This window comes from Protopterus annectens, chromosome 5.part0 (assembly GCF_019279795.1).
Source record: "Protopterus annectens isolate FY-2018-M chromosome 5.part0, PAN1.0, whole genome shotgun sequence".
NCBI lineage: Eukaryota > Metazoa > Chordata > Ceratodontiformes > Protopteridae > Protopterus > Protopterus annectens.
In genome coordinates, this window is record NC_056735.1 from 186,529,499 (window position 1) to 186,544,163 (window position 14,665).

The 14,665-nt window shown below is 38.5% G+C and overlaps 1 protein-coding gene across 3 annotated transcripts in view; it reads right to left on the reverse strand.

The window, feature by feature from the left end:
* Positions 1–14,665, reverse strand: part of FAT3 (FAT atypical cadherin 3) — a 2,670,157-nt gene that overhangs the window by 1,005,048 nt on the left and 1,650,444 nt on the right. For all 3 annotated transcript variants that reach the window (XM_044072199.1, XM_044072198.1, XM_044072200.1), the window contains exon 8: positions 261–536. In XM_044072199.1, coding sequence (XP_043928134.1) covers positions 261–536 — 276 coding nt within the window. The remainder of the gene's footprint in view (positions 1–260; positions 537–14,665) is intronic.

Consider the following 14,665-nt stretch of genomic DNA (forward strand, 5'->3'; position numbering starts at 1 on the left):
CTACTCTGTCTTCATAATTTTGAACCCACAATTCTGCAGCTGGTACCTTTATAACTAGATCCAGTAAACAATGATAAACTCTATATGAGATTCAAAGATTTCTGCTCATAATCTAATTAATGGTCACACCAGTGCAATAAGAATTAATAGCAGTGTGTCACTTTCAGTTACTTGCATAGTCACACACAAGTACAACTGCATTCATTTTTAAAAACGTTTTCTGCTACTGTAGTTATCTTAGAAAAATATTTTTTCCTTACCATTATTGTTAAGATGTGTTTAGCTCGAGCCTCGTAGTCTAACCGTTCAGCTGTGTATAGTATGCCTGTGGCAGGGTCAATCCGGACCTTTTTCATGCTGGTGCTATCGATACTGCTCTGTACTGAGTAGCTGAGTTTATGCTTCTCATCCTTATCAGCAGCTTTAATCTCTGCAACAGAAGTATCTGGCAGAGTATCTTCAGAGACGGTGATATCATAACTTGGCTGCAGAAACTCTGGAACATTGTCATTGTTATCCAACACTTTGATGAACACCTGTAAAACAAACGAAAAGCAAAGGTTTATTCAATGGGGTCCACTAAACCACTAGTTTTCTGTAAATTAAATAAATACAAATGTGTGCGCATATTGTGTATGTGGATGGGATGGGGTGGGGGTATTGAGTGATGTACATTGCAGTACAGCCAATATAATGGAAAGTATTTTGCAACAGCTCTTAATAACATGATAAACAAAGCCCTTCACTATGTTTCAGATACAGCGTTTCATTCATTTACTCTCAGGAATGCACTTCACTCTATTCGTGGCTGTGGGGGAGCCAAGGCCTTTCCCAGCAAGCAGAGAGCACAAGTATCAAAACATTTCTGAAGGGTGCACCAGCGTGTTGCAGTGCACATGTGCTTATGCACACACATACACACCCTGTAACAAAGCAGAGATAACTTAGATCAGTCAAGGTCACAAACAATTTAAAAAATCCTTAACCTGAAGGGCTTTTTAAACTTGGTTAGAGGCATTAGGGATCATTCTTGGAAGACTGTGGCTGTTTGTCTTGAGTCACCCTGTGCAGTGGTCTAAGCTGGATCGATCACTATTCCAAACACAGATGCTACGAGGCATTTGGATCAGTGTGTGTGTGTGTGTGTGTGTGTGTGTATATATATATATATATATATATATATATATATATATATATATATATATATATATATATATATATTTATATATATATATATATATATATATATATATATATATATACACACACACACACACACACACACACACACACACACACACACACACACACACACACAAATAGTTATAGTTATCTAGTTGCCTATATATTAAATCCATGGATGCACAACCACAGAGAAAACTGAAAAGTCAAAAGATAACAATCACTTTTGGTGTTACAATAGTAACAGTGCCAGCAACAATTCTTTCTGTGTATCATCAAATGACAGGTTCAAACTCATGAAGTATGATCAAAAAGCTGAAACCTTATTCACGCTATACCTGATCGCTGGAGTGGAAAACTGTCTGTCACATATACAAACATATATATATGTGTGTGTGTGTGTGTGTGTGTGTACATAGATATATATTATAAAGGTATAATGGCTATCGTCAAATTGATGAAACTTCACGTTGCCAACATCCACATGTAAATGTTGACAAATGATGACCTGCTTCTGCCCATGTTACAAGGTTATTCCTTGGAACCTACAAGTTTTAAAACAGTGTTTCCTGCATGGAGCAAGCCCTCTGCAACCCCTCACACACCCTGCTAATTATTTATTCCAACTCTGGGATTGCACAATCCCCTGGGGAAAGGGCTTATTCCTCAACTGCACTAATTGCGTGAACTCACACAACTGTTGACAAAACAGAGGCCGATTTAAACTTCAGTTGACTACCTGCACATAATACTCATTTAAATACATAAATCAACAATGATGTTTTACTTGCCTCTTTATTTAACACTGATTTAAAAGAAATATGATAATGCAAGTCAGGGAGCACACACACACACACACACACACACACACACACACACACACACACACACACACACACACACACACACACACATATTACATTTATATATTTATCTTCTTCTTTAGGCTACTCCTGTTAGGGGTCACCACAGCAGATCGTCTATTTCTATTTCTTCCTGTCCTCTGCATCTTGCTCTGTCACACCAACCACCTGCATGTTCTCTCTTACCACAACCATAAACATCATCTTAGGCCTTCCTCTTTTCCTCTTACCTGGCAGCTCTGTCCATAGCATCCCTTCTCCCAGTATACTCAGCATCCCTCCTCAACACATGTCCAAACCAACACAATCTTGCCTCTCTGGCTTTGTCTCCAAACCGTCCAACCTGAGCTGACCCTCTAATATACTGATTACTAATCCTGTCCATCCTCGTCACCCCCAGTGCAAATCTTATCATCTTTAACTCTGCCACCTCCAGCTCTGACTCCAGTCTTTTCATCAATGCCACCATCTCCAACCCATATAACACAGCTGGTCTCACTACCCTCTTGTAGACCTTCCCTTTCACTCTTACTAGTACCAGTCTGTCACAAATCACTCCTGATAGCTTTCTCCACCCACTCCACACTGTGCTGTGTGCACTTTCTTCACCACCTTTCTTCCACACTCACCATTACTTTGAAATGTTGATCCCGAGTATTTAAACCCATCCACCTCCGCCAACTCTACTCCCTGCATCCTCACCATTCCTCTGTCCTCCCTCTCATTCACATACACATATTCTGTCTTAGTCCTGCTGACCTTCATTCCTCTCTTCTCTAGAGCAGCTCCAGCCTCCTTAACCCCATTTCTAGCTCTCTTCCTACCTTCATATTTCAACCCATCTCTACTAATTTCATCTACAAACTCATTCTAAAACTTAAGCCTTGTATGCCTTCTGCTGACCAGATTCCAGCACAATATCTGCAAAAAGCAGCTAAAGCAGTAGCTTATCCAATATCAATCCTAATAAACAGAACCATTAATGAGGGAACCATCCCAATCATCTGGAAAATCTCACACATTATCCCCCTACATAAAGGTGGTAACTCCAATGAATATTCCAACTATCGACCTATAGCCCTTCTATCCCCTTTAGCAAATATAATGGAAAAATGTATTCATCATCGGCTTCTAGACCACTTAATACAACACAACTTACTAGCACAAAGCCAACATGGCTTTAGACCATATCATAGTACCACTACAGCCCTCTTATCCTTTACTGACACCATTAACAGAAATCGCAATAATAATGCTCTCTCTTCAGCTCTATTTATTGATCTATCAAAAGCTTTTGATATGGTTAACCACACATTGCTTATAAACATTCTTAAATCACTTTCTCTCGATACTCTAGCTGTACAATGGTTCAGCTCCTACCTAAGCAACCGACAGCAAGCTGTTAAGTGGGAAAATAATCTATCATCCCTCCTGCCAGTTACACTAGGTGTTCCCCAGGGCTCTATTCTTGGTCCTCTATTATTCTCCATTTTTATTAATGATCTCTGTAAAGCTACTCCTCATGCAACCTGTATACAATATGCAGATGATTCAACAATAATCTGCACAGCTAAATCTTCATCAGAACTACAGTCCTTAACTCAGGAAATGTTTCACACAATAGAGTCATGGTTCTTAAAATGATGCCTCCTCCTGAATCCTAAAAAAACTAAGCTCCTGCTTTTTACCCCTACCCGGAAGCATATATCTATAGATTTCTCTGTTACTCCTAACAATGGTACTGTCATATCCCCTGATGCTACCACCAAGCTCCTAGGAATTACTATAGACAACAACCTTAACTTCGACTCCCATATTAATAACATTATAAAATCAGTCAACAGAAAAATGGGCTCCATATATAGAGTCAAATCCTTCCTCACTCCTATAGCAAGATCTACTATTGCCCACTCCCATCTAATCTCAACACCACTTTATGCCTCACCAATCTATACTAATCTGTCAAAACATAATTGTCTCAAACTAGCTACATCCTATAACAATATTGCAAGATTTGCCACTGGTATTCCCTATAGAACCCATCACTGTCAGAATCTAAAACAACTAGGATGGCTTGAGCTACAAAATCAGCTTCAATATAGTCAACTTATCATTGCAGATAAGATCCTCTACCTCCCAAATAATACTCCGATACTTTCAAACATCATTACCCCCTATAAAAATCTTACTAACTTATGATCATCAAATAAATTGTTAGTTAACATTAGTAAGTCAAACAACTTGGCAGGTGATTCTCTGTTCTCAAACACTACTGGGAAAACCTGGAACCTTCTACCTACTGTACTAACTTTTCTTCCTTCTCTACCCCTCTTCAAACAAAAACTGAAAATATTCCTCAGAACAAAATGGCTATGCCCTTGCAACAACCCTGACTAGCTGATTAACTCTACTAATTTTCCCTCTACTTTCCCTCTTTGACACCACTGTTCTTATTTCATTTGTAAGTAGAACTGTTTACTTGTAAGCTACTATGATTGACTCTTTATAAATGTCGTATCCTATAATTTTGTAAATAGTATTTTTTTTAACCATTGTCTTCGATATTTTGTAATTAGTTATTTACCAGTGTGTTTTATATTTTTGTAAATAATTACTAACCAGTGTGTACTAAAATGTATATCAGTATTTTTTTTTCTATGTAAACTTTATTTTATTCTATACTATTTTGCTTTTTATTTGTTATTGTCCTGGAGCTTTTCTCCCCGGGCCTCTACTGAAAATGGACATATATCCAGTTAGACTAGCCCGGTCAACAAATGTAAAATAAATAAATAAAAAATAAATATTTCCACCTCTTCAGGGTCGTCTCCACCTGTTTCCTACTTTACTACAGATCACAATGTCATCTGCAAACATCATAGTCCACTAAGACTCCTGTCTGATCTCGTCTGTCAACTTGTCCATCACCATTGCAAATAAGAAAGGGGTCAAAGCTAATCCTTGATATAATCCCATCTCCACCTTGAATGCATCCATCATTCCTACCACAGACCTCATCACTGTCACACTGCCCTTGTGCATATCCTGTACCACTCTTACATACTTCTCTGCTACTCCTGACTTCCTCATACAAAAACACAACTCCTCTCTAGGCACCCTGTCATATGCTTTCTCTGTGTCCACAAAGACACAATGCAGCTCCTTCTGACCTTCTCTATACTTTTCCATCAACACCCTCAGAGCAAACATTGCATCTGTAGTGCTCTTTCCTAGCATGAAACCGTACTGCTGCTCACTAATCATCACGTCCCTTCTTAACCTAGCTTCCACTACTCTTTCCCATAACTTCATGCTGTGGCTGATGAAGTCTATCCCTCTGTAGTTACTACAGCTCTGCACACCACCTTTATTCTTAAAAATTGGTACCAATATACTTCATCTCCACTTCTCTGCCATCCTCTCACTTTCCAAGATTTCATTAAATAATTTGGTTAAAAACTCCATTGCCATCTGTGCTAAACACCTCCATGCTTCCACAGGTCTGTCATCTGGACCAACAGCCTTTCCATTCTTTATCTTCTTCATAGCTGTCCTTACTTCCTCCTTGCTAATCTGTTGCACTTCTTGATTCAGTATCCCCACAGCATCCAATCTTCTCCCTCTCTCATTCTCTTCATTCATCAGCCCCTCAAAATACTCTTTCCATCTGCTCTGCACACTCTCCTCACTTGTATGTTTCCCTCATTATCCTTAATCACCGTATCCTGTTGTACATCTTTCCCAGCTTGGCCCCTCTGTCTAGTCAACTGGTACAGCTCCATTTCTCCTGCCTTAGTGTCCAACCTTTCATACAACTCAGCATACACCTTATCCTTACCCATTGTCACCTCTGTCTTCACCATACAACACATTTCCTTGTACTACTGTCCACTTTCTTCTTCTCTCTGACAATCCCACTTCTTCACCAACCTCTTCCTCTTTATACTCTCCTGTACTTCTACATTCTACCATCAGGTCTCCTTGTCCTCTTTCTTCTGTCCAGATGTCACACCAAGCACTTTTTGAGCCGTCTCCCTTACCACCTTTGCTGTGGCTGCCCAGTTATCTGGTAATACTTCGCTGCCACCCAGTGCCTGTCGTGACTCTTCCTTGAACTCCACATTACAGTTATCCTTTTTCAACTTCCACCATTTGATCCCTGGTAGTGCCTTCACTCTCCTCCTCTACTTCTTGATCGCCAGCGTCATCCTACTGACCGCTATCCTATGCTGCCTAACTACACTTTCCCCTGTCACCACTTTGCAGTCTCCAATCTCCTTCAGATTGACCCTCCTGCATAGGATATAATCCATTAGTGTGCATCTTCCTCCACTCTAGATAGAAAGATGGACACACACACACACACACACACACACACACACACACACACACACACACACACACATATATATATATATATATATATATATGGTTCTAGGACTATTCACTGAAAGCACATTTCACTGAAACACATTTGACTGCGCACAATTCACTGAAAGCTCAATTCACGGAAAACACAATTCACTAAAACACATTTCACTGAAAGTTATATATGGCCTTTTCCCCACTGTAGTGCGTCCCTGGAGTTAGAATATATAGTAAGGGGGTGCAATTTCAGTAAATTACTCTTTTCTAAACTTGATATATATCCAAACTATGTGGGGGCTATGCCCCACGCCCCCCAATGTGGGGGGGGGGTGCCCCCCACCCCCTTACTATATATTCTAACTCCAGGGTTGCACTACAGTGTTAAAGGCCATATATAACTTTCAGTGAAATGTGTTTCAGTGAATTGTGTTTTCAGTGAATTGAGCTTTCAGTGATTTGTGCACAGTCATTTAACTTTCAGTGAAATGTGCTTTCAGTGAATAGCCCTAGACCCATATATATATATATATATATATATATATATATATATATATATATATATATAAACTTCAGATGATTGAGTTTCTGAACTCTCGAAACTCATATGATCGAGACCATATGTTCCAGTTTTCATAAACTCGAACATCAGAAGTGAAAATAAAAAAAAAGACACATTTAAAGATGTTTTTTTTACTTAAATATACTAGCTCCGAGATTGTGCTACAGTGGGGAAAAGGGAAATCTCCCATTCCGTGCTTCTGCAGACACTGCGGAATGGGAGATTTCCCTGTTCCCCGCTGTGGCACAATCTTGGAGTTTGTATATTTAAGTAGCAGGGGTGCAGAGGGCTTGCCTCCTTGCAGAATACCTCACCCAAGGTACTCACACACTTTATTTACCACCCCCTTCAAATGTTCGAGTTTCTGAAAACTCGATCATATGATCTCGATCATGAGCTTCGAGATTTCGGAAACTTGATCATCTGAAGTGAACCCATCTATACATACACACACACACACACACACACACACACACACACACACACATGCACACATAGAGCCACATACTGACACATATGTTATTAATTATGTGTGGTAATAACATAAATTCCATAGATGGAAAATTATATTGTTTGACAGCATGTTTTTATTTTGAGTAGAAAAGGAAGGGGGGTTGTGCTGAGATATAAGGGATTCTATAGATAAAAAAACACTGCTATTCACAAAAGATTGTGGCAGACGTACATTTTTTCACTAAGACTGCAATTCTGCCCTAGGGATTTATTTCTGAGTGAAAAGGCAGAATTTATTAGTATAGGGAATTCTGCAGGGGGAACATTCTAGCAGTGTTATACTACTTGGGAATACAAATGCAACAATCCATGGCTGTGCTTGGGTATATCAGGATTTACTCCCATCTGGTATAGTTTGATCATGAGAGTGAAGGCCGAATGATTAAACAAAGCTAACTGTGGGTAAATCCTGATATACCCACACACAGGACTGGATTATCACTATTATACAATTACATTATTCATAGGTTCATAGGTTGGTACTAGGCTATCAGCCCTAGGGCCTATACAAGCCTAGCCATAACAATTCCCTGGCTATTTCTTCCCACACTATTTACTTCCCTGGACCCATGTCTAGCTTCCCTTACTTATATAAGGTATTTGTAGAAGGTCATTTCAGTCTTCCTCCACGTTGTCTTTCCTGTACTGAGGTACCACACATGCATATGGGACATACACTGCACATACGTCAGTGCAAGAGAAGTGATGGAAAAACAGAACCTGCATTGCTGTTTTTTATAACTATTAAAAAAAAACAGAGGATTATGATGGAGAAACATATAAGGAACATCAGGTAGGTTTCTGTTTGTTTAGTTTTGCAGAACATACCTGATTTTCCTTATATTTTGCTATGATCCTCAGCATATGTCAGTAGAAAGTCTGGCTGCTCAAAGGTTCTGCAGTGGCCAGACATTTTTCTGCTGGTGTATGCTTGATTTACAACTGGCTTGCTGGTTGCGCTGTCCAATCCTGCATGCTCATTTTTGAATAGTAATGAGCTTTTATTGTATAATTATATATATTCTGCAGGTTTGGTGTCCCTTCTAGAAATTACTTCTTGCCTTCTGGCCACTTCTTTTGGCATCAGGCTCCATGTGACCGTAAAATGGATTAGTGAGCAATAACAATGAAGGAGTGAATGACATTTGAAGACATGATTATGCACTCCACTTTCTTTCTACTAGTGCTAAATGATGTGGTTACGATAAACAACTCCTAAGTTAAGTTGGACATGTGCCCAGACTTTAACATGGTTTTGCTGCAAACACATTGATTAGTGGCTGCAAAGTATCTTTTTGGGACTTAAAATTAATAAATAAGTAAACAGAATGGAATATAAAAAATGGCAGATGTCACTTTTATGATGTGTTTTATGGAAAGTGCTTCACTGTTGGTTTTGCGTTAAAATATTTCAAACTGACAAAGTCTTGAGGTAACAATCATCATTTTAAATGTCAGACCCATATTAATGCTAAATTTTAGTACTGCAGGTTCAGAATGTTAACAAAATCTTTTGTTTTTTTATGACCTTACTTCATGAAAATAAACAGTGACATTTTTCCGATATTCCTGCAAGATGATTTTGCACAGAAAAAAAATATTAAATCATCATTTGGATGCCAGAAAAGTACTTTGGCTTCAGTGTGAACATTTGACAGCTATCACCTTAATTAGACAGTTTGGAAAATGGATGTCTTGCGAAGTCTAAGACAGCACACCAAGAACTGACAAAAGTTTCAGTGTTATGACTACCAAATTTAATGCAGGGTTGAATCTTGGGTGGACGAAAGTATGTTTGAGCCAGGCCTTTAATGAACTGGCCTAATAATATTAGTCCATAAATAAAAGCAAAAAGAAATGTCATGATATTGTTGGGAAAGTGATTCTGAACAAAGAAAAAAGTCACTGGGTTAGAAAAAGTACAGGTTTTTTGGTCTGGATTTGAAATATGACAGTGATCGTGTGTAATGTTCTATGAAGAGACATCTGTAGTATGACTTTTGTGTTAAAAGACTACAATTCACTAAATGAAATAGAAGTTAACTGACCTGTAATAATGAGTATTTTGTCTTACGTTTTTTTTTTTTTTTTGTCTCCACCTTAAGATTTACTCTAGTGAAAATGTTCAAATCTTGCTCACAAAATCTTATTTGAAATGAAACACTGGGACAGAACTTGGCCATGACAGTTCCACAGGGTCATGATCTGGGACTCCAGAAACACTATACTGAAAATCTAGTGTTACAATATGAATAAATGGCAAAACATAGCTACTAGTTGAAATACATACAGAAACAGGATGAGCAGAAAGTAAGAAAAATCATTTGGAATGTGTTGCAGGAATATAATTCACCCACTGGAAATTAAGTAGTGGACAGCCCATATGAAGTTATGCTATTCAAATACTCAGTGTCAGTGGTTCTATTTCTACTGAAGCATCAGACAGACAAGTTATCTTTTAACAGTTTCACTCACAGCAGTTTTGGCACAAGCACGGACATTGTCATACCAACATCAGCTGCATTTTGAAACAACCTACTCAATTTACCCTTCAAATAACAATTTTGGATGCTTTTAGCTAGAACATCAATTTGCTTTTGTTTGAAATATTTCACTGATTGTGCATCATGTTGTTCCGATAACTGTTATTTTACCAAGGGTGGTTGAAGAGTACTTGTCCATTATTCTGTTTTACTGTCACCTGGAACATTGGGTGTAATGTTTCAACTTATTCCTGCTTGTAATGAATTTATTACTGTGCCTGTCACAGACCACAGGGTTCCAAAATATTGGTTCTGGTCTTCTACTATGTAGAATCTATTATGCTTTTTTTGGTGGGGGGAGATATGAGACTGTGAATTAGATTGCAAAGAAGCTATATGAAAGAACTAAGCTGTATTAATATGAGGAATAGCAGAGAGTTAGGCTGCTCTGCTCCCAATAACTTATAACGCTGCTTCTGTGAAGGAGAGAGCTAATGCCCCCAAACGCAGACACACATGTGGCACGCGCACACACACACACACACACACACACACACACACCTGGATAGCATCAGAAGAGTGGATCTGGTCTAAGTAAGATATTTACCTCTCTGTCAAAACTTACCACTGACTGATCCTAAAAAGTGTTAATGGCTAGACCACCAACAAATCATAACACTTGCACAACTTAAAACATTAAATAATTTCATACACAAAGCAAATAAACACATCAGTCAGAGACACATCATAAATAAATATGAACCACCTAGGGAACCTAATACCTCATCACCAAACTGGTCGCCCTCAAATTTAGGAGCCATTATGGAAATGACCTGAAGTCAGTCTACATTGCCAAAGTATAGAATTCACTACCCAGTACATAAGATCTAAAGGAAATATCAAACAAGTTCTAATAAAACTAAAACTTTACATAATGACCTTAAACAATTGCTCATGTAATGCCTAACAATTAATAGATGCTATCTGGATGTCACATGCATCATGAAACTGTACACAATATGCAACTCTGTTAACTATCTTTGCATAAGAAAATTGTTCATCGATACCTTGATCAATTTATGCAAAGTTTGAACTATAAGATATACAAATGTAACTTCCTGTAATGTGTACAAATGACACTTGTAAAACATGTTGATATATACCACTATACTATGTCCTAAAATACTAAACACTACATTAAGTGTGAAAAGTATAACAATGAAAAATGTACTGTCTGAGGTTTTTCTGTCCAAGACCAGTCAGACTATTGTGGTCAACCAATGGGAACAAATAAGCTAATTAAGAAAAATCAAAATCTCCTCCTCTTAAAGTAAGTCAAAGGAATCTGGTTCTCTGATGTGGAGAGAGAGAAAATCCTGACTACAACAAACATGATTAGTGTTCAAACAGCATCTTGAATGCTGGATGAGCCAGTCAGTGGGTGGAAGCTGCAGAGGGGTGCTTCTGTCAGCTTGACTATCCCAGTAGGAGATGGTCTGGCTGGTTGCTTTGCCAGTTGCAGGCACACCTCCATAGCTACATATATGATGAAGACTCCATTCAGTCTTTTCTCATCAATGTATTGGGGAATGCCCAGGCAGTGAAGGAACAAATAGGTTCCAAGACTAATATAAAGGGAGCCAATGGCTAGCTGGTATGCAGGGAAAATTACTTTAGGAATAAAAAAGTAAGATAAAGGCTGACCCTGGGCATCCCCAGCAAAAGTTGTTTGCATACTTAGCCCCCGGTGAGCTTCTAAAACAGGCCAACACTCTCCCTAAATGGCTGGAGACCCACATCCGGCAGCAGCATACTGATACAGACTCAGTTCTGAGGTCTGGGTTGGTGAACTATAGCCCTCCCTGCACTGCATATCTAGGGTCTCATGGGGGTTGACAGGATCACCACAACCTCAGGCAGTCCACTTGCAAATTCTGTCTCTCCATCTTTCAATCCCTATTGTGGTGTTTTGGGGACTCCCCACACTTTGCTGTAGACTCCAAAGGGGACCTAACACTACTGTATGCCTACCAAGAGAGATCCTGGCATACAATGGGCTAGTATTACCAGTATGCACTGTTTTATATAAAAATATTCAGCTTTTTAGCCTGTTTACCTGCTGAAAGTTTTGTAATATTCAATTAGCCATATCACAGACTAAACAAAACAAACACCACTGGTAGTAATCATTTGGGGGAATCTATCTCCTACTCATAGTGTTGCCTAGAGACATAATTAACAAATTTAGAACATTCAGCCAAATGCATTCCCTAAAAAGAAGTAATTAACAGAACAAAAAGGCAAAACTCAAATGCTACTTACCAGTCTCTCTTAATCTTGCCAGGAATTAGCCAAGAAACTTCAGACAAAATGGACAAAGTGAATGGCTATTCATTTCACAGCAAGAAACAAAACTGAAGATGGCATGAATTATGGCCTCCTTTACAGCCAAATGTCCTGCTTGTGGCCAGAGCACTAGAAGTGACCTTGCAGCTTAATTAGGGGGCTACTGAATGCTTTTCATGTCGTGTGGAAAGAGTGATGTCCAGCTGAGAACCTCGTTCCTTTATGAACATGCTGCAGTAACGCTGCATATAATGCATACCTGCTGTTGTGGTGATCACTCACACAAAGCAGTACTTTCCTCTTACATTGTATTTGCTCCTTTATAGGCAGCTATGCCAAGTAATAGTGTTATGGTAATGCACATACTGATGCGCATGGAGAGCAGCGGTGTTTATGGCACTAGTAGGCTGCAGAGATGTAAATAAACTTTGGAATGTTAGCTGCAAAATAGAGAACATGAAATTTACTACATAAAAAATTATGTAAGACCCCTAAAGGAAGGTTAAAATACAGAAGAAGAAGAGGTGGAAGTGTCCTTCCTCAGTGAAGTATACACAGCAGGCCACAGCAGTCTATGTGCACTGCATACTGGAAGTTTTCACATTAGATGACTATTAGATCTGCAGTCACAAATGAAGGTCTCTCCTATCCAATGTTTGTCTCACTCACTTTTGACAAGGAAAGACCACTTTCACTGCTCTTCTGTTTCTTTCCATGGTTTATAGGCAGTTACAGCATGCAGTCCAAGGGACCACTGAAAAGTCTAGCCAAATTTCCCAATTACAAAAAAAGATGCTGTCTGATTAAGTGACTTGCTCAAGGTCACCAAGTAGACAGACAAAGAACCAAACCCTATACCACAATATAAAAAAATGTTTAGCTCACTATTAAGGTGGCGGCTGGTAAACAAATAAAGTTATGTCAAAAATCAAGCCGCAACTCCACAGCTGAAATACATTTTCAAACTGTTAGAATGTTTATCAAAACCTTTATAAAAAGCAGTCAAATGCCACAAATACAAAAAAACCCTATACCACAGGAAGCAGCTTGCTAACAGCTCAGAGCCTTAACTATCTGTGTAACTGTGAGTTAGTTCTGTTCTGTCCAAGGAATGCTATTGGATGTGGGATGGAAACTCCAAGCACTATGGTTCTGAACACGCAGGCACATGTCTTTTCAAACTTTATTTTAATGTTTGAGGAAGTGAGCAAAACCTCCTGCAAAGTTAAGGGTTTCAAATGTCATTACTATTTCTCATGATTTATGCAAAATTTCCTGCAGTACATTGGGTTAATCAGCATTTATATATATATATATATATATATATATATATATATATATATATATATATATCTGCAAAGCATCTATATAATGTAAAATAGCAATATACAAATTCACCATTGATATAAGTCCCTCTTGAAATCAGTAGGAAAGTATTATCACTAGTGTCAGGTATTACCCTATTGATTTCCAAACAGCGTTCATCGTTGCTGTAGTACAGTTACCTGGTGCCTTTTTTATTAGCCTCTATGGAGCAGACCATCAGCTGCAACTCGTATCTCTCCTAAATCTCAGATGCTGGAATTCACTCCTACCCCTCACAGTTGAGTGAGGATACCCCAAATGCAGCAGTTATGCAGTGTCCTAACCTTACTTCTACTCAAATTGCTTCTTTTAATTTTATGCCTCTAGAAAACATAACCCTCTGCAGCCGCAGTTGCACAGCCCTAATTTGCAGTCAGGACAAGCATTTTTTTCTTTAAGAAAACATTTCCTTTCTCATTATTCACTTACTGCTTCCCACCGACAGAACTGTTTCTAAATAGAACATCCCTTGGAACACTAAGCTTATAAATCAAGCAAAGACAACATTTACAGAACTGCCCTGAGCACTAAAAATACTAATGCTGAACTAAGAAAAGTAAAAGAATTGGAGCAAGACAAAATGTGCCGGAAACCTTTCCACGTCCCTGCTGCCTAAGGATGAATTCTGGTTAATTCACAGGCTCATCTGACAACTGACAAATGTTTGAAGAAGAGCCAAAAAACAGCTTATAATGAAACAAGTAACTATCCTTGTTTAACTGCTCATTTGAGCTTTTAAGTTGTTCTGTATCTTATTTGCATTCTGAATCACTCATCAGATTTAACTGAGTGACAGTCTGATCACTTCATTCATGCTACAAATGACACTTCAAAAATTTTAATTAAAATGATGAGACAACACCAAGAGATGTGAGTGGACAACTAAGCTTTTGGACTACAGTCCCTCTAACTTAACATTTAAAAGTAGTTTTAGATATCCATACGTTGATGTTAATTAACATAGATGTAAAACCAGCAAATGGATA